This window comes from Furipterus horrens, unplaced genomic scaffold (assembly GCF_987537825.1).
Source record: "Furipterus horrens unplaced genomic scaffold, mFurHor1.1.pri manual_scaffold_8, whole genome shotgun sequence".
NCBI classification, from domain to species: domain Eukaryota; kingdom Metazoa; phylum Chordata; class Mammalia; order Chiroptera; family Furipteridae; genus Furipterus; species Furipterus horrens.
Window position 1 is genome coordinate 93,506,734 of NW_028327178.1, and position 27,532 is coordinate 93,534,265.

The following is a 27,532-nucleotide window of genomic DNA, read 5'->3' on the forward strand; positions in this document are numbered from 1 at the left end:
CTGTCTGTCCACTCTACCTTTTGTCCTGCCAGCCAATACGTGGGAGGCGGGACTGGCCTAATGGTTCTTTAATCCAAGGTCAGCTCAAGTGCAGAGGCCACAGCCCCGCTTGGTGGTGGGAGCAGCGTGGAACATAGTCGCGGATGGGCCACGGGCCCAGGACCCAGGGCCCTTGAGCCATGGGGGTTGCTCAAGGGGAACTTTGCCCAGAGCCCTCTCGGGCCTTTGGGGACAGGTAGGTGACTCAAGGCACCAGGCCCACGTCAAATTGAGAAGTGTGATGCTGTTCCACATGCCTCCCTCCATGGGAAAGGATCCAGGGATACAGTTACCCAGGACCAAGTGGCCAAAGCTAGCAGAGGCTCCTGGAAGCCCACTCACTGTGCACCCATGGCCATGACACACAGCAGGGCAGGTGCACCAGCTTCCCCTCCACTGCTTCACTTCACCTCCTGCATGCACACAGCTCTAGTAATCTGTGTTTTATTAGCAGTTAGGAAAACCTGGCCCCTGCCTTGCAATTTTCAAGAGTTGCTCTAAATCCAGATTGAGAGGATTCTCCCTGCCCTGGCTAGACCTCCAGACTAAAGTGGAGCATACTAGACAGAGAAAGAAGGCAGCTACATTGGGCCAAGGGGTGATCCAGGAGATCACAGCAGTATGCATTGTGGCTTGGGGCTCTAAGATTGCCTTAGGTTGGAAGGGACCTCCGTTTTCCCAGCCACTCCTGAGCAGTTGAACACGGCCAGGTAGATGACAAAGCTCTAGAATGCAGAAGGAATGTGGAACACAAAGGGGGACTGAATGGACCAAGCAGGCCCACTGGTCAATTTCTTGCACTTGCCTCAAGTTTTTTCCTCCAAGAGGCAGCTCTGGACTTAAGTTTCCCACATATGTAAGTAGAGGGTTGACCAGCAGATGCTTCTGTTTTCTGGGCTCCTTTATGAGGTTCCAGCCCCTGCCCTGTACCGTGCTCCAGGAGGGATTCCTAGGAACACAGAAAGTAGCCTTGTCTCTGACTCTTGGTCCTGACCACCCAGGGCCTTTGTTTGGGCAGCCCCACTGGCCAAACCAGATGCTCTTACCTTTCCAAAAGTCTGAAGGAGAGTTAGGTTCATCCTTGATTCCTTTTACTCAGAAGTTTACGTGGGGAACTAGCTCATTCATGATCCTGCATGACAACGATAAAAATTTGGACTTTCAGTTTCTTCCATTAAAAAAAGAAGTTTACATGGGGATAAGAAGTCTAGTTCTTCCTCTTCCCCAGATTCACTTCCATTCCCATTCCATGCTCTTATCCAGTGATGTTGCATTTCCTGAGCTTCTTGCTGTATTGCCATGTCGAGGAAGAGCCTGGTGCTTAGCCCCCTGCGCCAGAAAGCCTCCTTGGCCCCTGCTTCTATACAGCCAAGAGGCTGGAGACACCCCAATTTCCAAAGATAGCCTGACAGCCCTTGTCCTACCGCTTTGTGTTTCAAGGTCTTAGGTCAAGTGTGAGTTCTCATTCATGAGCAATGATGGAAGGGCTGGCCTGGCCGCTCCATGGCCACACACCTTTCCCAGAAGGAAAAGGCAGGCCCTGGGCATCACTGGTGCTGTGTTTCCTTCCACTTCCCAAGCATAGAGACAGTGCTAGCTTTGCACCTGGCCCTGGCACTGCCTACTGCTCCGCAGGCCCACCAGTGCTGAAGGTAATCTCAGCCAAACACGACCAAGGCCCAGGGATAGCATCACAGTGTCCAGGGACTTAGCTAGCTTTTACCTTAGTGGCAGTTTTCAAATCCAGAGCCACTGTCTAAGGTTTGTCCCTCATACAGGCTCCTCCAGCCTGTCCTTCAGCTGTAGGGTTGGGGGACTGACCTCGAGACAGCCCCATCTTCAACTACACCAGATAACGGCTGTGGCTTTGTGTATGTGTGTGTGTTCTTTCTCTTCCGTCGTCCTTTTTTTCTTCTTCTCTGATGCGTGTAAAGGAGAGGACTAGAAGGAACGGTTCCCACCTCTCGGAGGACAACGGACCCAAAGCGATCGATGTGATGGCACCCTCCTCAGAGTAGGGAAAGCCAGTCATCTCCACCCCATCCCACCTCCCACCCACCTGCCCGCCCGCCTCCGCGCGAATGAGCAGTGCCCGGCTTAACCTGGTCTGGCCTCAGGCCCACGTGCAGTGTCCGCATGCCTCGTGTTTGTCTGTCCACACGTCAGTTTGCGTCGTCCCACTAATGTGAATTTCAGCAGCAAGTGTGGTGTTTGTTTTTTTTGTCTTTGTCTCCGTGCCGTTGCTGTCATTGTCCTTCAATAAGGTTGACTGCATTCAGCCAGTGCCAAAAGAGGAGCCCAGTCCCGCTACCAAATTCCAGTCCATCGGGGTTCAGGTAGAGGACGACTGGCGGTAAGTCGTATGGAGGTGGTGACTGCTTCTCCCCTCTCCTCTTCCTTCCTGTGCTCTCTCCTCCCCTGTGCCTTCTCCTCCTGCTCTCCCTAACCCACTTCTCCTTGCTGGATTTCTAATAACCAAGCTGGGTTTGGGGTGTGGGCTGTGGCCCAGGCATGGGAGGCTGGGCAGGCAGGCGGGTGGGCAGATGAGCAGTTGCTCTGTGAGATGAATCAGCCCGCAGGGGGTCAAGGCCAGGCTGAGACATGAGCTACCCGATATTGGTGGTCTTCCTGCCCCCACTGCAGTAAACAGGCAACCTTATGACCTTGTCTGTGTGTGTGTGTGTGTGTGCGTGTGGGTATGGGCAGGGTGGGGCAGAGCCAGGGCTGAGCAGAGAATGAGACGGGGCTGTGGGACCTGCTTCAGGCGCATGGTGAGCAGATGATGCATCCGTTTCTCTGTCTCCCGTGTGTCCGGTTGGGGTGGCCTCTGATCTTTGGCCCTCTTAGTGACTCTCACCTCTTCCTGTCCCCACCCCACCCCCACCCACAGAAGCAGTGCCCCCTCTCACAGCATGTCCTCTCGCCGGGACACCGACTCAGATACCCAGGATGCCAATGACTCGAGCTGTAAGTCATCTGAGAGGAGCCTCCCAGACTGTACCCCACACCCCAACTCCATCAGCATCGATATCGGCCCTCGGCAGGCCCCCAAGTTTGCCCAGATCAAGCGCAACCTCTCCTATGGAGACAACAGCGACCCTGCCCTAGAGGCCTCGTCGCTGCCCCCTCCCGATCCCTGGCTTGAGACCTCCTCCAGCTCGCCAGCAGAGCCAGCACAGCCTGGGGCCTGCCGCCGCGACGGCTACTGGTTCTTGAAGCTCCTGCAGGCAGAAACAGAGCGGCTGGAGGGCTGGTGCTGCCAGATGGACAAGGAGACCAAAGAGAACAACCTCTCTGAAGAAGGTGGGTGCTACAAGGACACCCCCTAGGGTGAGGGGAGAAGGGGTACGCAGCTAGTTCTTCAGCTTCTGGCCAGAGAGTCTTGGAGCCTCCGAGTGGGGCGGGTCTCAGGTTCTCTTCGTGGATCAGCTAGCTGTGAGCTCATCTCTTATTTTCATTCTTTCTTCCATCCATCCACCTACCTAGCTAAACCTTTTTCTAGAAAGGATTTAGCTGCTAGTTGAGTAGGCTGTGGGGTCAGCCACACTTGGGTTTGAATCCTAGCTCTTCCCCGTATGAGTGAAACGGCATTGATCAGAGTACCCTGAGCCTCAATTTTCTTATCTGTCATGTGGAGCTCATCTTTCCCTCTTAACTGCATAAGCATATTATAAGGACTGAATGTAGCAATGCATGTAAAGGACCCAGCGAAGTGCTGTTTGTACCATAATTAAGCCTTCAGCAGCTCTGTATTGAGCACCTACTATGTGGGCCCAAACAGGGTGTGAGGAACTATGAATGAGTGACACAGAAGTCATCTACTTTTCCACTTACGTTTCCATCTATACCATGCCTGTTTCTAAAAATTCCCCCGAGGAATTACTTCAAGAAAGCTAGAAATATGTAGGGAGCCTAACCCCACAGCTGGCTGATAGAAAGGAGAACAGTGGTTTGGAGGCAAGCCCCCATGAAACACTCCCGGACACGGTCCTAGGAGCCACACCCGTGCTGCCCTGGTTTAGCTGAAGCTCCAGTCCCCAGTTAGCCCCCTCCACAGAATGTCCAGGAAGGACGGGTATCCAGACGGAAGGAGCCAGTGTCACACTGATGATGGGGTGGGGCCTGAAGAAGCCCTTTGATGATTCAGAGAGCGCTTCAGAGTCACTGCTTTCACTGTCCTCTAGGCCAGTTCCCGTCTTTGATGTCACACCCACTGTGTGTGTGCAGGGAACTGTTATGAGTTCCCTAATAACCTAAAAGTTAAATGCCTAATAACTTTTTGCAATAATAGTATTTTAAAAGTTGGAACAAAGGCAAGGATCAGTGAGAGCACTAAAAGGTTTCTAACGAACGATCCAGCCCATCGCCCTGCCCTCTTGGCCTTCTCTGCTGTCAGCCTCATCGCTGTGTATTCTATATTTATATTTACCTTCATATTTCTTTTTAAAATTTGACTACCTTTTGTTTCATCTGTAAAATTCATCATCATTATATATTGATTTCCTGCTAGAACAGACAGGTATACCTCCCCTCCTGTGTCCCCTCTGTATATTACATCACAGTTTTGAGTTAAATAACACCAATATTTCTGTTTACTGTAAGCATGTAAATGTTGTTCTCTGCAGAGCCTAATAATATATTATGATTTCATTCTCTTACACATTTTGTTTTCCTAGAATGGATAGTTGCCTTATCGTTCTTGTATACTTTATTTTCTAAGCTCTTATTTGTAATTTTCACATGCTCTACTAGATCCGCCAGTGCTCCAGATATGCAAACATGATTTCCTGTTTTTCCTGGTGCTCTCTTCTGCCCTCTACTCTGATCTGGTCAGGTTGCTTTTTGGGTCTGCTGCCCAGCTGCTATCCAGTGACGTCCCTTTTCATCCCCTGGGACTGCCCTTGGCTACTTTCCCGTGATGAACACCCTGCATTTTGGATCATGTGGCCTTTTGCTCTCTTGGCTTCAGTCTCCCATTTTACTAGAGCATACCTTCAATTGCCGCGTCTTTAATTAAGACCTCACACAGTTTGGTGGGTGTAGAGTTGAAAGTTACAAATTAAATTATATATAAATATGTTTATACATGTATATAATTTATATATAAATAAATAAAGTTGAAAATAGTTTTCCCTCCGAATCTTAAAGGCTATAATGTGTTAGCTTTCATTACTTGTACTGAAAAGTTTGATGCCATTCCAATTCTCAGTCTTTTGTATTTTTTTAAATCTTTGGAAGCTATTAGCATCTTCACTTTACTTCTCTTATAAAATTTCTCAGTGTTGTGCCATGGAATGAGTCTTTGTCCATTTATTTTACCATCATAAATAGGTTGTTTATGTGTGGACACTCAGGTCTTCCGTTTCTGAGAATAGCTTGCATTAATTTCTAAAAATAATTTCCTGTCTTTCATTTACTCTGTTTCTCTGTCTGAAATTGTTGTCACTCAGATGTTGGACCTGCTGGATGGATCCTCAGTCTTGGATCTTTTTCTCCTTGTATCTATCCTTTTGTTGTCTCTTTCTGGAAGGCTTTCTTTTTTTCATTTTTCACACTAAAACAACTTTATTGAGATATTCACATGCCATAAAATTCACTCTTTTAAAGAGTACAATTCAGTGGTAAGCAGTACACTAACAGTCTTGTGCAACCATCACTGCTATCTAATTTCAGAACACATTCATCATTCCACAAAGAAACCCTCTAACTAGAAGCGGTCACTCTACATTCCCTCTGTGGATTTGCCTGTTCTGGACATTTATATAAATGGAATTATACAATACATGGTAATTGTGTGTGGCTTCTTTTGCTTTGCATAATGTTTTTGAGGTTCATCCATGTTATAACATGTATCAATACTTCATTCCTCATTGCTGAATAATATTTCATTTTATGCATATACTGCATTTTATTTATACAACCATCTTTTGATGAATATTTGGGTTTTTTCCACTTTGGGGCTACTATGAATGATGCTGCTATGAACATTTGTGTACAAGTTTTGTATAGATATATGTTTATTTCCTTTGGGTATATACCTAGGAGTGGAATTTCTGGGTCACTTAGTAACTCTGTATTTAACTTTAGGAACCTGCCAAACTGTTTTCCATGTGGTACACCATTTAACATTCCCACCAGCAGTACATGAGGGTTCTAATGTTTCCACGTCCTAACCAACTCTTGCAGTCACTGGTCCTTTTTATTATACCCATCCAAGTGGGTGTGAAGTAGTATCTCATTGTGGTTTTGATGCTAATGATGGCGATGGTCTTTGCATGAATGGAGAAATCTATTGAGGTGGGAGGTTTTCTTGACTTTATCTCCAAACTCTGTCCATCATATGTTTACTACAGCCATCTGTGTCAGAGCTCGCTCTTACTCTGTTCCTTTTTCATAACATTCTGTCCATGTTTTATGAATGAGCTTCTACATATATATGTATATTTATGATTCATATATTTTTTTAAACTTTTAATTTGACCTTGTCCCTATTTCCTTTAGGCTTCTTGTTTCTTTTTGGGGGTTAGATGCTTTCTTGGAATGTCCAGTGACCTTTGGTTGTTTATTCATATTTAAATGTGAAGAACTGGCCCTGACCGACGTGGCTCAGTTGTTTGGGCATTGTCCCCAAAGCAAAAAGTCACTAGTTCAGTTCCTGGTCAGGACACATGCCTGGGCTGCAAGTTCAGTCCCCAGTTGGAGCACATGCGAGAGGCACCCAAGTGATGTTTTTCTCTCACATCAATGTTCCTCTCCCTCTCTTACTCCCTCCCTTCATCTCTCTCTAAAATAAAATCTTTTTTAAAAATTAGTAAATAATAGTAAGGAACTGACTCAGGAGCAAGAAGGGAAGAAACAGGAGATTGCTGCTTTTGTTGTAAGCCTAGTCGTTCCACTTTTTTAATTTTGTGTTTTAAGTTAAAATAAAACTTAATTTTAGAGTTTCCAAAAGCTAACTGTATAAAAAAGTAAAAACCAAAGCCATAGTAATATGCTGGCAATGTTAGTAATATGTGGTAATAACATCAAAGAAAAATATTTACACATCAGGATCAAAACTCTTTAATGGCAAGATAAAAGCTATCATGACTAAGTTGTGGTCAACACATTTGAGTATATACCTAGGAGTGGAATGGCTAGATCATATGGTAATTCTGTGTTTAACATTTTTCATTTTTTATTATGGTAAAATATATATAACAAAAAATTTTGCCATTTTAACCACTTTCAAGTGTACAATTCAGTGGTATTACTTAAATTCAGTGTTGCCCATCATCAATATTTATTTCCAAAAGTTTTTCATCATCCCAAACAGAAATTTTATACCCATTAAACAGTAGCTCCCTCTCCTCCTTCCATGCAGCACCTGTCCCTGTGAATTTGTCGAGTCTAGATATTTCATATTGGTGAGATGCCTTTTTATGTTTGGCATGTCTTCAAGGTTCATCTATGTTGTAGCATATATCTGAACTTCATTCCTTTTCATGGCTGAATATTTCCATTGTATGTAGATATCACATTCTGTCCATTCATCTGTTGGCGAACACTTGAGTTATTTCCATCTTTTGGTTACTGTGAATAATGTTGGCAGACAAGTATCTGTTTCAGTCCGTGTTTTCAGTTCTTTAGTATGTATACCTAGGAGTGGAATTACTGGGTCATATGGTGATCTGTGTTTAGCTTTTTTGAGCAAACCCCAAATTCTTTTCCACAGCTGCACCATTTTCCATTCCATAAGCAATACACAAGGGTTCCAATTTCCTCATAACCTCACAAACAATTATTTTCCATCCTTTAAAAAAAATTATAGCTATCATAGTAGATATTAAGCAGTATCTCATTGTTGTTTTGATTTTCATTTCCCTAATGATGGATGTTGAGCATTATTTCATATGCTTATTGGTCATTTGGATATTTTCATTGGAGAAATATCTGATCAGATCCTTTGTCCATTTTTTAATTAGATTGTCTTGTCATTGAGTTGTAAGAGTTCTTTTATCAGATATATGATTTACAAATATTTTCTCCCATTCTGTAGATTGTCTTTTTACTTTCCTGATAGTATCCTTTGATGCTTAAAATATTTTTATCACTTTTTTTTTATTATTGTTATTCTGTTAACAGTTGTCCCAATTTCCCCCCTTTGCCCTTTTCTGCACAGCCCACCCTCCACTCCCACAGTCAATCCCCACACCATTGTCCATGTTCATGGGTCATTCATACATGTTCTTTGACTAGTCCCCCTTCTTTCCATCATTATCCCCCTCCCCCCTCTGGCAGCTGTCAGTGTTCCAGGTTTCCATGCCTCTGGTACTATTTTGCTCGTTAGTTTATTTTGTTCATTAGATCATACAGTATTTGCCTTTCACTGATTGGCTTATTTCACTTAGCATAATAGTTTCCAGTTCCATCCATGCTGTCGCTAAAGTTAGGAATTCCTTCTTTCTTTCTGCTGCATAGAATTTACATTTTTCATCCACTCATCTACTGATGGGCACTTAGGCTGTTTCCAGCCCTTGGCTATTATAAATTGCGCTGCTGTGAATATAGGAGTGCGTAAGTTCTGAATTGGTGTTTCGGGATTCTTAGGGTATATTCCCAGCAGTGGAATCACTGGGTCAAAAGGCAGTTCAATTTTTAATTTTTTGAGGAAATTCCATACTCTTCCACAGTGGCTGCACCAGTCTGCATTCCCACCAACAGTGCACTAGGGTTCCCTTTCCTCCACATCCTCGCCAGCACTTGTTGTTTGTTGATTTGTTAATGATGGCTATTCTGACAGTTGTGACGTGATATTTCAGATATTTCATTGTGGTTTTAATTTGCATCTCTGATGGCTAGTGATGTTGAGCATTTTTTCATATGTCTATGGGCCATTTGTATATCCTCTTTGGAGAAGTGTCTATTCTGGTCCTTTGCTCATTTTTAAGAGGATCATTTGTCTTCCTGGTGTTGAATCATATGAGTTCTTTATATATTTTGTAGATTAAACCCTTGTCCAATGTATCCTTCATTCTGTTAATGTGGTGTATTACATTGATCCGTATTCCTATGTTGAGCCATCCCTGCATCCCAGGAACATATCCCACTTTTTTTGAGATTTAGTATGCTGCTGAATTCTGTTTGCCCAGATTTTGTTGAGGAATTTTACATCAGTACTCATAAAGGATATTAGTCTGTGGTTTTCTTGTAGTGTCTTTGTCTGGCTTTGGTATCAGGGTAATGCTGGCCTCATAAGAATGAGTTAGGAAGTATTCCCTTTTCAAGTTTGGAAAAGTTTTGAGAATCGTTATTAGCTCTTTAAATGTTTGGTAGAATTCACCATTGGAGCCATCAGGTCCGGGGCTTTTCATTGTTGGGAGATTTTTGATACTGATTAAGACTGCTTACTAGTTATGGATCTATTCAGATGTTCTGTTTCTTATTTAGTCTTGGTAGGTTTTGTGTTTCTAGGAATTTGTCCCATTTCATCTAAGTTATCCAATTTGTTGGCATATATTTTTGTAGAATCAGTAGTAATATCCTGACTTCCATTCCTGATTTTAGTAATTTGGATCTTGCTTTTTTTCTTAGTCTGGCTGCTAAAGGTTTGTCAGTTTTATCTTTTTGAAGAAACAGCTTTTGGTTTTATTGTGTTTTTTCCTATTTTCTATTCTCTATTTCATTTATCTCTGCTCTAATTTTTATTATTATGCCTTCTCTAGCTTTGGATTTAATTTATTCTTTTTATAGTTACTTAAGTTGTAATGTTAGGTTGTTGATTTGAAGTCTTCCTTGTTTTTTAATGTAAGCATTTATAGCTATAAGTTGCCTCCTTTAGCAGCACTTCCGCTGTGCCCCATAGGTTTGTCATATTGTGTTTTCATTTTCATTTATCTCTATGTGTTTTCTAATTTCCCTTTTGATTTCTTCTTTGACTCATTGTTTCAAAGTGTGTTGCTTAATTTCCACAATTTTGTGAACTGTCCACTTTTCCTTTTGTTATTGATTTGTGACTTCATCCCATTGTAGTCAGAGAAGATACTTTGTTATCTTTTTAAAAATCTATTAGGACTTAATTTGTGGCCTACCATATGGTATGTGCTGGAAAATGTCCCATGTACACTTGAGAAGAATGTATATTCTGTTATTGTTGGGTAGAGTGTTCTGTATATCTGTTAGATCTAGTTGCTTTGCTGTGTTGCTTCAAGTCCTCTATTCCCTTACTTATCTTCCTTCTAATTGTTCTATCCATTATTATGAGTAGGGTATTGAGGTGTCTATTATTGTGGAGTTGTTTCTGTCATTTTTTGCATCATATATTTGGGTAGTCTGTCATTAGGTGTACACGTTTGTAATTCTTAATATCTACTTGCTATATTGAATGTACCTTTGAGTCTGAAGAACACACTCTGTATTCCAATGGTGTAGAGATTTTTTTCATGGTTTCAAAGTTTGGGTGTTTTTTGGTTTTGATATGTAGGTGTTTAATCCATCTGAGGTTTGTATTTGTGGATCTCATTTTATTTTTTCATATGTAAAGACAGGTGTCACAACACTGGTAATCCTAGTCAGTCACAACCTCTGCCAAATTTCCACATATGCAGGGGTGTATCTGGGCTCCATTCTGCTGCTCTTTTGTTCTTCTTTGTGTTAATACAACTTCAGTTACCATAGCTTTGAAGCATGACTTGGTATCTAGCAAGGTGAATCATCCTTCCTTATTCTTTTTATCCAAAAAAGAAAATTCAACTTACATCTTCACTCTTCCAAGACTAATTTTAGAATTAGTATATCAAGTTCCTCAGAAAAAAATTTGCTGGGACATTTATAGATTAATATGGGAAGAACTGATACCTGTAAAATATTCAGTCTTCTTACCTGTGAATAAAGTTTTATCTATTGGGTTGGCCAAAAAGTTAATCTGTTTTTTTCCCATAAGATGGCTTTGGTAGCACTTAGTTGTTTTTTTGTTTGTTTGTTTGGTTTTTTAAGAATATTTAAAATTTATTTACTTTTAGAGAGAGGGGAAGGGAGGGAGAAAGAGAGGGAGAGAAACATCAATGTGTGGTTGCCTCTCACACACCCCCAACTGGGGACCTGTCCTGCAACCCAGGCATGTGCCCTGACTGGGAATCAAACAGGTGACTCTTTGGTTTTTCAGGCTGGTGATCAATCCACTGAGCCACACTAGCCAGGGCTTAGTTGTCTTTAACTTCATTCAAAACAATTTTGTTAGATTATATTGTGACAGCTGTCATACCAGCATGCATTTTTTTTTTTTAATTTATTGGTGAATTTTTGTGTAGCCATTTTTAATATTGAAGATGGAAGAAAATAACGTAACATTTTCAGCATATTATGCTTTATACTTCGAGAAAGGTAAAAATGCAACTGAAACACAAAGATTTGTGCAGTCTATGGAAAGGGTGTGACTGATTGAATGTGTCAAAAGTAGTTTGCCAAGTTTTGTGCTGGAGATTTCTCGCTGGACGATGCTCCGTGGTCGGGCAGATCATTTGAAGTTAATAGCAATCAAATCAAGACATTAATTAAGGACAAACAGCATTATACCACATGGGAGATAGCCGACATACTCAAAATATCCAAATCAATAAAGTTATTAGTGAAAATGAAAAATGTGCCTTTTATGGAAAAAAACCATGCAAACTTGTTGGCCAACCCCTTATTTATTCAGGTCTCCTTTTATATCTTTCTATTTAAGTTTGATCACTTTTTCTATCAAGTTATTACATATTTTTATTAGATTTATTTCTTGATACTTTTTAGATTTTGTTTTGATAATAAAATGAAACATTTTTAATATTTATACATTCCAATTTGTTATTGCTAGTAGATAGAAATGACGTTTGACCCATGTAAATTGATCCATTGTCCATCTACCTTGTATAATTCAGTTCTCTTGGATTCACATCATAAATGATCATATTGTTTGTTAAAATGGCAATTTTGTGTGTGTCTGATCTTACTGTGTCTCATGTATATCTTGTCTAACTAGAGGAGCTTAAGAACATTGCAGAATGGTGGGGAGAAAGTAGCATCCCTCCCCTGGTCCTGACCTTCATTCATTGAACAGTTACTGAGTACCTGCCATGTGCCAGGCACTATTCTAGCTTCTGGGGTTTAGCAGGGAACAAAATAAAGGACTGCCCTCATGGAGCTTGCATGGGCGGGGCAGTGTTGCTGACCCATACAGGGAATCAGAGAAGGCCTCCCTGATGAGGTGGCCTTGGAGCAGAAACTTGAAGGGAGAGGGAGATCTTAGGAATCTGGAGATGAGAAGTAAGGGCGGGGATAGAGAACTATGGTAGGCACATGTTTGACATGTTCAAGCCTAGGGAAGATGGCCAGTGTGGCTGCAGCAATAGTCAGGAGAGAGGTAGGAGAGCACCCCAGGTCACAGAGGGCCTCAGAGGCATTCCTGAAGCCTTGACTTTTACTCCAAGGAGAGATTTGAGTGCTGCAAAATTTTAAAAGGATCTAAAAGAGAGCGGTAGGTGGAGAGGGAAGGCACAAGGGGATGTTGGGAGATGGGTTAGGAGGATGTAACCATAATCTGGGTCAGAGAAGATGGTGATAGCCATGGAGTGCTTAAGGGAGAAGCATCAGATTCTGGATATATTTGGAAGGTAGAGTAGGATTTCCTAATAGATTGGATATGGAATAAGTGTGAAAGGACAAATGCATGGTACAGAAGGAGACTAGACTTTCGGTGTGGTGAGCACACAATGCAATATACGAATGACGTATAGAATTGTACATGTGAAACTTTCATGATATAATTTACCAATGTCACCCCAATAAATTTAATTTTTTTAAAAAGTAAAAGGAATAAAAAATGATTTGACATCTAAATGACAAAAAGGATGGAATTGCCACTGAGACAGGGAAGACTAGTGTAGGTAGCAGGAGAAAAGTCAGGGGTTGCAGTTTGAACATGTGAAATTTGATACACATTATTAGTTATCAGAGTGGAGAAATCAAGCAGGCAGTTGGATAAGCGAGTCAGGGTCTAGGTTGAAGATTGTATTTGGACATCAGCAGAGTACAGATAAGTCCAAAACAAAATGAGCTGAGAGTATCTAGAGTAAAGAGGCGGTACAAGAACTGAGCCCCAAGATGCTAATACTTCATGATGGGAAGGGAGCATTGACTAGTGAGATGGAAAAAGGCAATTGAGCCCTGGCTGGTGTGGCTCACTGCATTGAGCACTGGCCTGTAGACTGAAAGGTTGCCGGATCAATTCCAGGAGGGGGAGGGGGTTGTGAGAGGTAACCGATCAATGCATCTCTCACACATTGATATTCTCTCCCTCCTCCCTCTCTACAAATAAAGGAAGAAAGAAAAGGCTCCCAGTCAGGGCACGTGACTAGGTTGCACGTAATGTCCTCAGTTGGGAGCACGAGTGAGAGGCAACCACACAGTGATGTTTCTCTCCCTCTCTTTCTCCTTTCCCCTCTCTCTAAAAATAAAATAAAAAATTATTTTAAAAAAATAAAAGGCAATTGGAATCCAACTGAATGAGTTTTTCAAGAGGAGACTCAACTGTTTGCTGCTGATGGTGACAGTCACCACAGAGTGAGAAAGCGGAAGTATTACCAGCTTTGAGGAGAAATCTGAAATGGTCAATCAGGAGGCTGCAGAGGGAGAACTGGATTGGGGCAGGGCATTGTAATCTGTCCTTTTTCTTTTTTCTTTTTTTTTTTTCAATTTAATTGTGTTGTGTTGAGGGAATCTGTAGCATACCACTTTCTAAAAAGTAGTAGGTTCGTCCATTTCTCCTTAAAATTCTGTCGAATTTTGCTTTATATTGTTTTGAAGATATCTTAGATGCATCAAGTTTAGAATTATAACATTCCTAGTGAATGTTTAGTGATTCACTTGCTGTTTTTCCAAATGCATATTTGTGTTTTCCCTTAAAGTCTTATGTGTTACGAGTATCGCTGTACCAGCTTTCCTCTGGTTAGCGTTTTTCTGGTATAATACCTCTTTTCATCCTTTCAGTTGTTTTCTTTTGAGAAATCAGTTGATAGTCTTATGAGAACTCCTTTGTAGGTAACTCTTCTTTTGCTGCTTTTAAGATTCTCTCTTTAGCCTTTGACATATTAATTATGATGTGTCTTGGTGTGGTCCTCTTTGGGTCTAGCTTTGGGACTCTCTGGGCTTCCTTGACTTCTATGTCTATTTCCTTCACCAAATTTGGGAAGTTTCCCTTCATTATTTTTTCACATAAGCTTTCGATTTCTTGCTCTTCCTCTTCTCCTCTGGCACCCCTATGGTTCAGATGTTGGCACATTTAAAGTTGTCCCAGAGGTTCCTGAGCCTCTCCTCATTTCTTTCAATTCTTGTTTCCTCATTTTGTACTGGTTGTTTTTTCTTCCTTACATTCCAAACCATTTATTTAAACCCTGGTTTCCTTCTCTTCACCATTGGTTTTATGTGGATTTTCCTTCATTTCATTTAGTGTAGCCTTCACTTCTTCCCTTATGCATTTTCCATACTTAAGGACACCTGTCAAGTCTTTGAGCATCTTTATCACCAGTGTTTTGAACTCTGTGTCTGTTAGGTTGGCTGTCTCCTTATCACCTAGTTCTCCCCCTGGGACTTTGATCTGTTCCCTCTTTTGGGCCATTCTTCTCTGTCTCCTCATCTTGACAGGCTCCTGTGTTTGTTTGCTTCTATGTCTTAGGTAGAACTGTTGCACCTGTTATGTTGTAAGGGGCAGAGCCTTACGTATTCATCAGTACAGGGCGACCCGCTTCACCACGTTGTGGCACTGTGTTGGGGGAAGGGGTCTGAGAGGGAACAATGCCACTTGCTCAGCACGCACCCCTTTCCAGGCACTTCTCCCACTTCCATATGGGACTAGTGTCTGTCTAGCGGTTGCCCTGGCCATTGTTCCCAGAGTAGGTAGGTCTGCGGACATTCTAGGACCATGGGGGCCCTTGAAACAAGTAGACTCTTTTGAGAGACCAGCAAGCAGTTTCTTCTGCCGCCCCAACTCCCACTGGTTTACACAGTCAGAAGCAATGAGGCTTTATTGTCCCCAGTGCTAGAACTGTGAGCTGTGCAGTCTGGTCTGGTCTGGTCTGGTGCTGGGAGTGCTCCCCAGGTGTCCCTCTCGACTTTTTTAAATGTTTGGCTGTGCTTTCTGCCAACTTGCTGCTGCCGCGCTGCCACCACCACCACACCACATCCTTTCTGCCCCTCCTATCTGTCTGGATGAGTATTTCTTCTTTATATCTTTGTTTGCTAGACTTCCATGCAGCTTGGTTTTCTGGAACTTCTGGTTGTCTCTAGTTTTGAGGTAGTTGTATTCCTTCTTAGTTGTGGAGGGAGACGAGCGTGTCTCTCTAGGTCTCCATCTTTGCCAGAAGCCCTACGTGTTCTTGATGAGAGGGTTCCATGTGGCTGATACTGTTTTTTCATAGCCAAAATCAGAAGTCATTAGAATTACTTTATGAATCAGTCTTATATTACCAGAATAAACCCAGATGAATTATGATATATTATCATTTGAGTACGCTGTTGGACTTGACTAATATCTGATTTAATGATTTGGCCTTTGCTTATGAGAAATTGGCTGTTAATTTTGGTCATCCTTTTTTGTATCAAGGTTATCTAGCTTCATAAAATTAGTTTGGGATGTTTCTTCTTTTTGTTTTCTCTTTTGTGTAAGAACAAAATTGTTCTTTACTTCATTGTTTTTAGAACTCTTTTGTTTTCTCTTTTGTGTAAGAACAAAATTGTTCTTTACTTCATTGTTTTTAGAACTCTTTTTTAAAATAACTTTTCTAGTAATGTTATATCATGCAGTCCTTTGTTCATTCCTAATCTTTTTTTATTTCTATTTGTCTCCTTTTTATTTTGGTCAGTCTGGCACATTTTCTTAATTTTATTAATCTGCTATTATATGTTGATTTATTACTTTATTAATAAAGTAATAAATAACCCTCTCTTTGGGTTAACTGTATTGTTCCTTCACTAATGTCTTAAATTGGATTCTTGGCTCATTTGTTTTTCAACCTATCCTTTTTAAAAATACAAGTTTTGAAGCCTATGGATTTCCCTTTTAAGTATTACTTTGCCACACCTAACAATTCAGAAATGTAATTATTTCCAAATTCCACTGTGATTTCTTTGGCCAGTGGGTTATTTAGAAGTATATGTTTTGTTTGTTTTCTGACCTAATTAACATCAAAAATCATGATCTGTATGAGGCCCAGGTTTTTTAATTTGTTGAGATATATTGTATGGCCCAGAATGTGGTCCGTTTTAGTGTTTGTTCCATAAGTGTGTGAAAAGAAAGTATATTTTACAGCTGGTGGATATAGGGTTCCATGTTAATGTCTTTTAGATCAAATTTAAGGAAGTTAATCAAATATTCTCTGACCTTACTGATTTTTTTGGCATGCTTTACCTGTCAGCTACTCAGAGAGGTATGCTAAGGTCTTCCACTATAATGGCAGATTTGTCAGTTGCTCCTTACAATCTCACTTTTTGCTTAACATATTTGAAACTGTTATTAAATGCTTATGAGTTCATCATTTTAATATTCCTGGTGAATTGAACCTTTTATCAATATTTGGTGACCCTGTCCTGACCAGTATGGCTCAGTTGGTTGGAACGTTGTCCTGTATACTGAAAGGTCACTGGTCCTATTCCAGGTCAGGGCACATGCCTGGGTTGGAGGTCTGATTTCCAATCGGACAGCTTATGAGAGGCAACAGATCAATGTCTCTGACATCGAAGTTTCTCATTTCTCTCTCTCCCCCTTCCTCTCTTTATAAAAAGCAATGGAAAAAATAATGTCCTCTGGTAAGGATAGAAAAAAAATAAATACATATTTTTGATGACCCTTTTTATTTCAACTCTTTGGCTTATAATTAATAGTATAGCTATACCAGCATTCTTTTTTCTTTTTCTTTTTAGTATTTACCTGGTATACCTATTTCCATTATACCACTGGAAATTTACCTCATTTTAGAAATGTTTTTAAAGATTTTATTTATTTTTTGAGGAAGGGCGAGAGAAAGAGAGGGAAATAAACATCAATGTGCGGTTGCCTCTTGCGCGCCCCTGACCAGCAACGCAGGCATGTGCCCTGACTGGGAATTGAAGGGGCAACCCTTTGGTTTGCAGGCTGGCACTCAATCCACTGAGCCACACCAGCCAGAGCAGAAATTTACTTCATTTTTAAAGATTGTAATTACTAACATACTTGGATTAATTTCTATGATTTTACTTTGTACTTTCTGTCTCTCTTCTGCCTTCTCTTTAAAAAAACATTAATCGTGGCCCTGGCAGGATGCATCATGACTGAGATGCCAAAGGTGAAAGACAGCGTCCTGGGGGCAGCAAGAGAGAGGCGGAGAGTTGCCTACAGGGAGTGCCTATAGGACTATCAGCTGATTTCTCAGAGGACACTTTGCAGGCAGGAAGGGACTGGCAAGCAGTATTCAATGTGATGAAAAGCAACCTGCAACCAGGATTACTCTATCCAGCAAGGCTATCATTTGGAATGAAAGGGCAGATGCATTGCTTCCCACACAAGGTAAAGCTAAAGGAGCTCATCATCACCAAGCCATTATTATATGAAATGTCAAAGGGACTTACTTAAGAAAAAGAAGATCAAAACTATGAACACTAAAATGACAACAAAATCACAACTATCAACAACTGAATCCAAAAATAGAAACAAAACCCAACTAAGCAAACAGCCAGAACAGGAACAGAATCATAGGTATGGGAATCATTTAGAGGGTTATCAGCTGGGAGGGGGGAGGGGGAAAAATGGGGAAAGGGTGCAGGGACTAAGAAGCATAATCGGTTGGTACAAAATAGACAGGGGGATGTTAATAATACAGGAAAGGGTGAAGCCAAAGAACTTATATGCACGACCCATGGACGTGAACTAAGGGGGGTGGGATTGCTGGAGGGAAGGGGGGTACTGGGCAGAGGGGAGCAAAGGGGGAAAAAATTGGAACTCCTGTAATCAATTGGAACTACATAATCAATAAAATATACTTAAAAAAAAACAAAAAATGGCAAGAATGTGAACAGACATTTCTCAAAAAAATACACAGATGATCAGTAAGCTTGTGCAACGTCATTAGTCATTAGGGGACTGCAAATCAAAGCCACAATGAGATACCACTTCACACCCATTAATATGGCTATTATAAAAACAAACCTACAACTGACCCCCCACTCCCCATCCACCCTGCCCCAGAAAACAAGAAGTATTGACAAAGATGGTGGGCAAACTGGAACCCTGTGCATTGCTGGCAGGAATATAAAATGGTGCAGTTTTGTTGTTCCTCAAAAACTTAAACACAGAATTACCATATAACCCAGCAATTCCACTGCTAAGTAGAGAGACTTAAACAGATACATGCCAAAATTAATAGCATTATTCATACTAGTCAAAGGTGGTAACAACCCAAGTGACCATCAGTAGATGGACAAACAAAATGTGGTCTATACATACAATGGAATATTAGCCATAAAAAGGAATGAAGTGTTTTTTTTTTTAAAACGGTCTTTTGTATCTACTTCTTTTTATTATAATTATTAAATATTTTATTTAGTTTTAGAGAGTGGGGAAAGGAGGGAGAAAGAGAGGGAGAGAGACGTGATGTGCAAGAGAAATAGTGATCTGTTGCCTCTCTCATGCCCCCAACTGGGGACCTGGCCTGCAATCCAGGCATGTGCCGTGACTGGAAATCAAACTGGTGACCTATTAGTTATGAGACCACGCTCCAATCCACTGAGCCACGCCAGCCAGGGCTAAAGTTCTGATATATGCCACAACATGGATGAACCCTGAAAATATCATGCTAAGAGAAAGAAGCTAGACAAAAAAGGCCAAATATTGTTTGATTCTGCCTACATGAAATATCTTAAATATGCAAATGCACAGAGATAGAAAGTACATTAGAAGTTACTAGATAATAGGCTTCGGGTAAGGGGTGGGAATGAGGAATCACTGCTAAATAGGTCAGAGTTTCTGTTTAGGGTTATGAAAGAGCTTGGGAATTATACAGTGGTGATGGATGCAAAACGCTGTTAATGTAATTAATGCCACTGAACTGTATGCTTAAAAATGGTTAACATGCCAGTTTTGCTATATATATTTTGCCACAATTAATGCTTTTTATTTTTATTATTTTTTTTAATTTTAGATATGACTCTTATAAGCAGCATAAAGATTTATTATTTTTTTATTTTAAAGGTTTTATTTATTCCCAGAGATAAGGGAAGGGTGGGAGAAAGAGAGGGAGAGAAACGTCAATGTGTGGTTTCCTCTTGCGTGTCCCCAAGAAGGGACCTCGCCTGCAACCCAGGCATGTGCTGTGGTCCCCTCTGGGTCCAGCTCACCTGGGACCCTCCGTGCTTCCCGGACCTCTTTGTCCATCTCCTTCGCAAAATTTGGGAAGTGTTCCTGAGTTTTTCCAATTCTTGCTTCCTTGTTCTGCACTGATTGACTGTTTTTTCCTTCCTTATGTTCCAAATCATTGATTTGAACCCTGGTTTCCTTCCCTTCACCATTGGTTTTGTGTGGATTTTCCTTCGTTTCACTTAGCATAGCCTTCATTTCTTCTCTTATGCATTTGCCATACTCAAGCATATCTGTCAAGCCTGTGAGCATCTTTATCACCAGTGTTTTGAATTCTGCATCTGTTGTCTATCTCCTCATCTGTTAGATTGGCTATCTCCTCATAGCTTAGTTCTCCCACTGTAACCTTGATCTGTTTCCCCCTTTGCCCCATACTTCTCTGTCTTCTCATTCTGACAGGCTCCTGTGTTTGCCTTTATGTCTTAGGTAGAGCTGTCACACCTGTTATGTTGTAAGGGGTGGAGCCTTAGAGATTCGTCAGTACAGGGCGACCTGTTTCACCATGTTGTGGCGCTGTATGTGGGGGAGGGGTCTGAGAGGGAACAATGCCGCCTGTCCAGCACTTGCCCCTTTTCCAGACACATCTCTCACTTTTGCACCAGACTGGCACCCCTCTAGCTGCTGCCCTGGCCGTCGTTCCCAGAGTGGGTGGGTCTACAGATGTTCTAGGACTGTGGGGGCCCTTTAAACAAGGGGACTCTGCTGAGACTGGCAGTTTCTGCCTCCACCCCAACCACTACTAGTTTGCACAGTCAGAAGCAATGAGACTTGATTTTCCCCCGTGCTGGGACCGTGGGCCAAGGTCCAGTGAGGAGCTGGGAACACTCCCCAAGTGTCCCTCCTGACTTTTTAAAAAGTGTGACTGGGTTTTCTGCTGGCCTGCTGCTGCTGCCATTGCTGCTGCTGCTGCTGCTGCTGTCCCGCCACCGCACTGTGTCCTCTCCTCCCCAGCTCTGCCCTTCCTACCTGTCTGGATGAGTATTTCTTCTTTATATCTTTGTTTGCTGGACTTCCATGCAGTTTGATTTTCTGGGACTTCTGGTTGTTTCTAGTTTTGAGGTAGCTGTATTCCTTCTTAGTTGTGGAGGGAGATGCAGCGTGTCTGTCTACACCTCCATCTTGGCCGAAGTCCCTACTATCAGTTTGGTTATTTTTGTTGCTGAGCTATAAGAGTTCCTTACATAGTCTGGATATGAAACCCTTATCACATACATTATTTGCATATAATTTTCCAAATCTGTAAGTTGTATTTACACTTTCTTCATAGTTTTTAATTTATTTTAATGATTTGAAAGAGAGAGACATAGATTTGTTGTTCCACTTATTTATGCATTCATTGGTTGAGTCTTGTATGTGCCCTGACTGGGGATTGAACCCACAACTTTGGCATATTGGGGGCAACACTCTAACCAACTGAGCTCCCTGGGCAGAGTTCTTCATAGTATATTTTGATGCATAAAAGTTTTCAGTCTTTTATTTATATATATATATATATATTTTTTTTTTTTTTTTTTTTTAGAAAAGGGGAGAGGGAGAAAGAGAGCAAGTGAACATTGATCAGTTGCCTCTCTCACACCCCCAGCCAGGAACCTGGTCCACAACCCAAGCATGTGCCCTGACCGGGAACCAAACCAGCAACCCGTCAGTCTGCAGGCCAGGGCTCCATCCACTGAGCCACACTAGCCAGGGCAGAAGTTTTCAATGTTAATGAAGTCACATTTATCTTTTTTTTCTTTTGTAGCCTATACTCTTGGTGTCTTGTTTAAGAAACTACTGCCAAATCCAGGGTTATGAAGATTTGCTCCTTTTTTTTTTTTTAATCTACTAGTTTTACAGTTTTAGCTCTAAGATCTAAGTATTTTATCCATTCTGAGGAAATTATTTTATGTGGTATAGAGTAAGAGTTTAACTTCATTCTTTTGCATGTAGAGATCTAGTTTTACCAGCGCTGTTTGTTGAAGAGACTGTCCTTTCTCCATTCACACTCATTCTTTATTTTTTTTATAACTTTTATTTTTTAATTACAGTTTACATTCAGTGTTATATTAGTTTCAGGTGTATAGCATAGTGATTAGACATTTATGTAACCTAAGAAGTGATCACCCCAATAAATGTAGCACCCACCTGGCACCATACATAGTTACTACAATATTATTGACTGTATTCCCTATGCTGTACTTTACATCCCATGACTATTTTGTAACCTCCATTTGTATTTCTCAATATCTTCACCTTTTTTCTCTCATCCCCCTCAACCCCCTTCCATCTGGCAACCACCAAAATGTTCTCTGTATCTATGAGTTTGTTTCTGTTTTGTTTGTTTACATTTTTCTTTTTTTAGATTCCACATACGGATGAAATTGTGCTGCATTTGTCTTTTGCTGACTTATTTCACTCAGCACAATACCCTCTAGGTCCACCCATGTTTTTTGCAGATGGCAAAATTTCATTCTTTTTTATGACTGAGTCATATGCCACTGTATATATGCACCCCTTCTTTATCCGTTCACCTATTGACACTTAAGTTGCTGCCATATCTTGGTTATTGTAAATCATGCTGCAATAAACATATGGATGCATATGTCATTTTGGATTTCTTAGGATAAATACCCAGAAGAATTGCTGGGTCCTTCTTTGTCTCTTGTTATAGAGCCTTTCTTTTACAGTCTCTTTTGTCTGGTATAAGTATTATACCCCAGCATTTTTTTTTTCTGTTTCCATTTTCATGAAATATCTTTTTCTATACCTTCACTTTCAGTCTATTTGAGCCTTCTGTCAGAGCCTCTTGTAGACAACATATGTAAAGGTCTTGTTTTGTTATCCATTCAGTCACCACATGTCTTTTGATTGGAGCATTTAATTCCTCTGCATTTAAAGTAATTGTTGATATGTAGTTATTGCCATGTTATTTTATTATATTTTTTATCTTCTTTTTAAAGAAGTTCTTTTAACACGTCTTATAATACTGATTTGGTAGTGAAGTCATTTAGTTTTTTCTTATTTGGGAAGCTCTTTATCTGCCCTTTGATTCTAAATGATAGCTTTGCTGGATAGAGTAATCTCGCTTTTCACCACGTTGACTATTTCATGCCAGTCACTCTGGCTTGCAAAGTTTCTGTTGAGAAATTCGCTGACAGCCTTATGGGAGCTCCCTTGTTGGTAAGTAACTGCTTTTCTCTTGGTGCTTTTAAAATCCTTTGTTTGGAATTTTAATGATGATGTGTCTTGGTGTGGGCCTCTTTGAATTTATCTTGTTTGGGACTCTGCACTTCCTGGGCTTTTTCCTTCCCCTATTTCTGTTTCCTTCACAGGATTAGGAGAGTTTTCTGTCATTACTTCAAATAGGTTTTTAATTCCTTGCTCTCCTTCTCCTACTAGTATTACCCCTATGATACAAATGTTGTTATGTTTGCTGTCCCAGAAGTCCCTTAAGCTATCATTTTTTTGGATTCTTTTTTTCTTTATGCTGTTCTGATTGGGTGTGTTCACTACCTTACCTTCCAAATCACTGGTTTGATCCTTGCTTAATGTTGATTTCCCTCTGATGTATTTTTCATTTGAGTTACTGTATTCATTTCTGACTGGTTCTTTTTTTATGGTTTCTTTGTCCTTTTTTATGCTGTTGACGTTCTCACCAAGTTCCTTGAGCATCCTTATAACCATTGTTTTGATCTCTGTATCAGGTAGCTTGCTTGCTGCAATTACAATGAGTTCTTTTTCCAGAGATTTCTCCTGTTCTTTCATTTGGGTATATTTGTCTCTGCATTTTGGCTGCCTCCCTGTGTTTGTTTCTATGTATAGGAAGAGCTGCTATGTATCGTGGTCTTGATAGAGTGGTCTCATGTAGGAGATGTCCTGTGGGGCCCTGGCACAGTCTCCCTGGTCACCTGAGCCAGGTGCTCCGAGTATGTCCCTTGTGTGAGTTGTGTGTGTCCTCCTGTTGTAGTTGAGACTAGATTGCTGTGGGTACATCAGTGGGAGGGATTGACCCTCAGGCTGATTTGTTGTAAGGACTAGTCTCAGAGCCTGACCCTACAGAGCAGGATTTGCTTTAGCAGGGCTCTGGTACCTGCTGAGTCTGCTCTTTGAGTGTGTCGTTTGTGGACATGGGTGTTGCTCTGGTGTGGTCTGAAGCTGGCCACTGTGTATTTGGCTCTGGGGCCCCTTGGGAGGTGCAAGTCAAGGTCAGCTGCTGCCTGTGCCCTGCCCATGGCCACCTGGTATGAGCTATAAAGTGATCACAGATGGTTGCCACATGTGCCGGGCTTGGAGATGCCTAGGAGAGACTAAGCTGTGAACCAAGGCCAGTTGCCACTAATGCCAGGCCTGGGGCCCCTTAGCAAGAGGCACAGGGCACGCTGAGGCCAGATGCTGCTTATTTGGGGTTTGTGAACCTTTGAGAGATTTTAGAAATGCCTGAAGCATGATTCAACAGGCTGTTAGTATGGAAAAACCACTGGAAGCAGCTTGGATGAGTGAGGTAGGTCTCAGGGAATCGCCAGGGCAGGGCAAATGGTATTAGTAAGGTTGATGGACACTCAGATATGGTACCAGCTTGCATCTGCAGGGGTGGGCTCAGCAAAGGCACAATGGCTTCTGCCAGCATTTCTGCCTGAGAAAAAGCTGCCCCTCCAGACCCTTGCTCTGAAGCCAAACAATTCAATTCCTCCGTGTTTGTCCCTGGCACCTTTTGAGTTGCTGCCCTAGGGCTGGAGCTCAGAGCAAGTGAGTTGGTCAGTAAGTCAGGCCATGTGTGGGCCCTTTAGGAGGAATTTCGGGACTCTATAAATCCTGTCTCAGCCACAGTTGCCACTGATTTTCACAGCCAGAAGTTATGGGGACTTCTCTTCCTGGCACTAGAACCCTGACCTTGTGTGAGGATCCTTGCTCCTCAGGTAGGACCTCTGCAGCCAAGATAGCCCTCTGGTTTATAACCCCCACATGTGGGTGTGAGGCTCATTCGGCATCTCGGTCCCTCCCACCATACTCATCATGGCTTCGACAGTTCTAAATGATGGTTCTTCTGAGTCTACTTGTGATTTTGAAGTAGTTGTGGGAGGAGGCAAGTATAGTGTTTACCTACTCTGCCATCTTGACCAGAAGCCTTCATACTCATTTTTTTTTTTAACTTCGTGGAGGTTTTTTTGAAGATCTTATTTATTTTAGAGAGAAGGGAGGGAGAAAGGGAGAGAAACATTGATCAGTTGCCTCTTGTGCACCCCCAGCTGGGGACCTGGCCTGCAACCCAGGCATGTGTCCTAACCATGCGACCTTTTAGTTCACAGACCAGTGCTCAATCCACTGAGCCACACCAGCCAGGGCCTCACTCATTCTCGAATAATAGTTTCTCTGGGTGTAGAATTCTAAGTTAATACATTTCTCTTGGTACCATATTTAGTTTTCATCCATAATCTTTCCTTTCCCTTTGGCTACTTTTTAAGAATTTCTGTCTTTGGTTTTTCTGTAAATAGATGTGGATTTGCTTGGGATTCATTTGACTTCCTGAGTCTGAGGACTGGTGTCAGCCATTTCTGGCAAATTCGAAATCATGATCTCTCTGAATATTTGAATATTTTTCTTCTTTTAGAATGCCGATAGAGTCGCCCTCTCTCTTCCATGCCTCTCACTTTTTTTGATAGTTTCTCTTTAACACATTTAGCTTCTTCTATTTCTTGAAACATAAGGTACCCAAGTGCAGTCTTATGGTTAGGAATTCTCAAGAAAGACTCTTCCTCTTATTCCCACTCACCTGAGACCAAGCCAGGCACATATCCCGACTACCTACAAGGCGGAGGTGGGGTGCGGGGCACTCATTTTATTCCCAGAAGCTTAGCTATTTATGTGTTTACACTTCTATTTACCTTGGTGTCCCTAGTTTTCTGTAGGGTTTATTCTTGTGCTGCTTCCAGCATGGCCCTCGTTTCTGTGGTGACCTGGTTTTCTCCCGCACTAGTTCCAGAGCTCATGGTTTATCTGCCCTCATTGTCTCACATCTGTTTGGAGCACATCCACCTCGCTTTGAAGTACCATTTTTACATAGTCATGGCTAAATGCCATGCTTTTCATCCATTCCCTGGCAGCAGCTCTCTGGTGAATGTTCATCTGCCATTTGATGTTTCTGTAATACCTTTGCTTAACTCTTGCGTTGGTTTGCTTTTAATGACTAATTTCTTGTCAGCAGATCATTGTGGAAGGGGCCAAGACTTTGTCCCTTCAGCCTTGTCTTCTCCCCAGGCAACCAGAGGGCTGTTTACCATGCAAAGCCAACCCCTCTGACCCCACAGTCCTTGGTGCTAAACCAGGCTCAGGAAAACCCTTTGTATGTGAAATAAGAGATTATTGGTCTCTCCCTTCAAGGTGTGCTATTTTGGAGGACTCAAAACTGCCACCTTTATCTGAGACTTTCAAGGCCAAGCTCCCCTCCCCTGTGGCTGCCACTGCACTCTGGGTTCTGTCAGAGACAACCTGTGGATCTGTTTCTTGTTCACTTCTTGTTCACGCTTTGCTTTTCATGGATTTATGAGGGGAATGGGAGGTAGTATTTCTTTATGCCACCACTTTAAAGCTAAAGTCACAGTGAAAAATCAACCTGTATTCCTGGCTAAATAGTTCATGGTTAACTCTTCTGTTGGATTCTGTTTGCTTATATCTTATTTAAGAAATCTATATTTATGTTCATAATGAAGGATTTATTTCTTGGAATGTCCTATCTGCTGTCAGGACTCCTGAAATTAGTTGCCATTTTCTATCTTTATTTACTTTTTGGAAGAGTTTGAATATAAGACAGGGATTATCTGTTCCTTGAAGGTTTTGTAAAACTACATAGGCTTGGTTCCTTTTTCTGGGAATGTTTTTAACTTCTGTTTCAGTTTTTACAGTTATTGGTCTAATCAGGATTTCTTTTTCTTCCTGAGTCTATGATAGTCATTTACATTTTTCTGGAAAATTTTTTAATTTAAGTTGTTTTCAAATTTATTGCCATAAATTTTCCTTAGGAACTAGGGGTTGGAGTTCACATTACATGTCTTATTTGCATTCTTCACAATGAGAATTCTTCACAACTGCCATCACCAAATAACGATTAGTATCCCAAGGTGGGGAGGTGGAAGCCATGACCCTGATGCTGCCTCCACCCCCAGAAAACCCTGTGCTCTGCTCAGTCTTATTCCACTCTCTCTGTCTCAGTCTTAGGAAAAGTCCTCAGTGCTGTGGGCAGTGCCCAGCTACTGATGTCCCAGAAATTCCAGCAGTTCCGTGGCCTCTGTGAGCAAAACTTGGTGAGTGTGATTCTTCTTTCTCCCAGCCTTTGGCTGCCTGCCAGATCCCCAGCTGGACGAGCCCCTCTAAGCCTCTGTGACCTCGTGGCATTGGAAGATGAGGACAATGTGTGTCAACAGCTAGCACAAGAAAAGGGCCGGGAATGGTCCTTTCAGATCACTAATCCCTTTTGAAATAGAAAAGTGATGTAAACCTAGCCAATGAAAGTTAAAGATCAATTAGCACTGGTTTATGTAAAACATATTCTATATCTAAGCAGATAGTCCAGGTAAGAAATTTAAAAATACCACCACTACTCTTGGTGGGTTTCCCTCTCCCTTACCCTACCTGCTAGGAGTGTAGTGGGGGCAGGGGGCTGTACTCCTAGGGGTGGAGAACAGTGGCAGAGTGTTTGTCTCCAGGACCTGCAGGGTTCCGGGGTTGGCTTGGGCAGTCATGAGGAGGAACATGCCAGAGAACAGAGTGATGGGAAGGAGGCAACATGGATTCTGTAATCATACCCACCTGGGATGGATCCTGGCTTCTCCCCCCCTCACTGGGAGACTGTGGCCAGGAACTTCTGTTTCCTCCCTGTAAAATGAGAACAGCTGTCAGCCTTGCATGCATTCAGGACATGAGGGCCCTCCTCACAGGTACTGCCATGGTTGCAAAGGCCTCATTCCCCCCATGTATGTGCCGGGCCTGCCTCTTAATCCGAGATCTCCACCATCAGGGTGGTGACCAGGAACTAGCTTTGTTCACTCATGCAGATACTGACCCTGGGAATGGGGGAGCAAGACGAGGCCTCAGGAGACCCCAAGCATGACTGGCCCCACT

General features: G+C 42.0%; 1 protein-coding gene and 1 long non-coding RNA gene across 5 annotated transcripts in view; one reads left to right on the forward strand and one right to left on the reverse strand.

Annotated features, from left to right (window-relative positions):
- Window positions 1–27,532, forward strand: part of DLGAP4 (DLG associated protein 4) — a 137,568-nt gene that overhangs the window by 107,292 nt on the left and 2,744 nt on the right. For 3 of the 4 annotated variants that reach the window (XM_090286350.1, XM_090286352.1, XM_090286353.1), the window contains 3 exons: window positions 2,304–2,392; window positions 2,930–3,342; window positions 26,624–26,715. In XM_090286350.1, the coding sequence (XP_090142476.1) occupies window positions 2,304–2,392; window positions 2,930–3,342; window positions 26,624–26,715 (594 nt within the window). Of the gene's footprint in view, window positions 1–1,973; window positions 2,054–2,303; window positions 2,393–2,929; window positions 3,343–26,623; window positions 26,716–27,532 lie in introns of all 4 variants that reach the window. The other variant, XM_090286351.1, reaches the window with a different exon arrangement.
- Window positions 468–27,323, reverse strand: LOC150003507 (uncharacterized). The gene is made up of 3 exons (XR_016512773.1): window positions 27,221–27,323; window positions 1,086–1,171; window positions 468–988 (listed from the first exon to the last, which is right to left on the reverse strand). It is a non-coding gene; the product is annotated as an uncharacterized LOC150003507 (long non-coding RNA).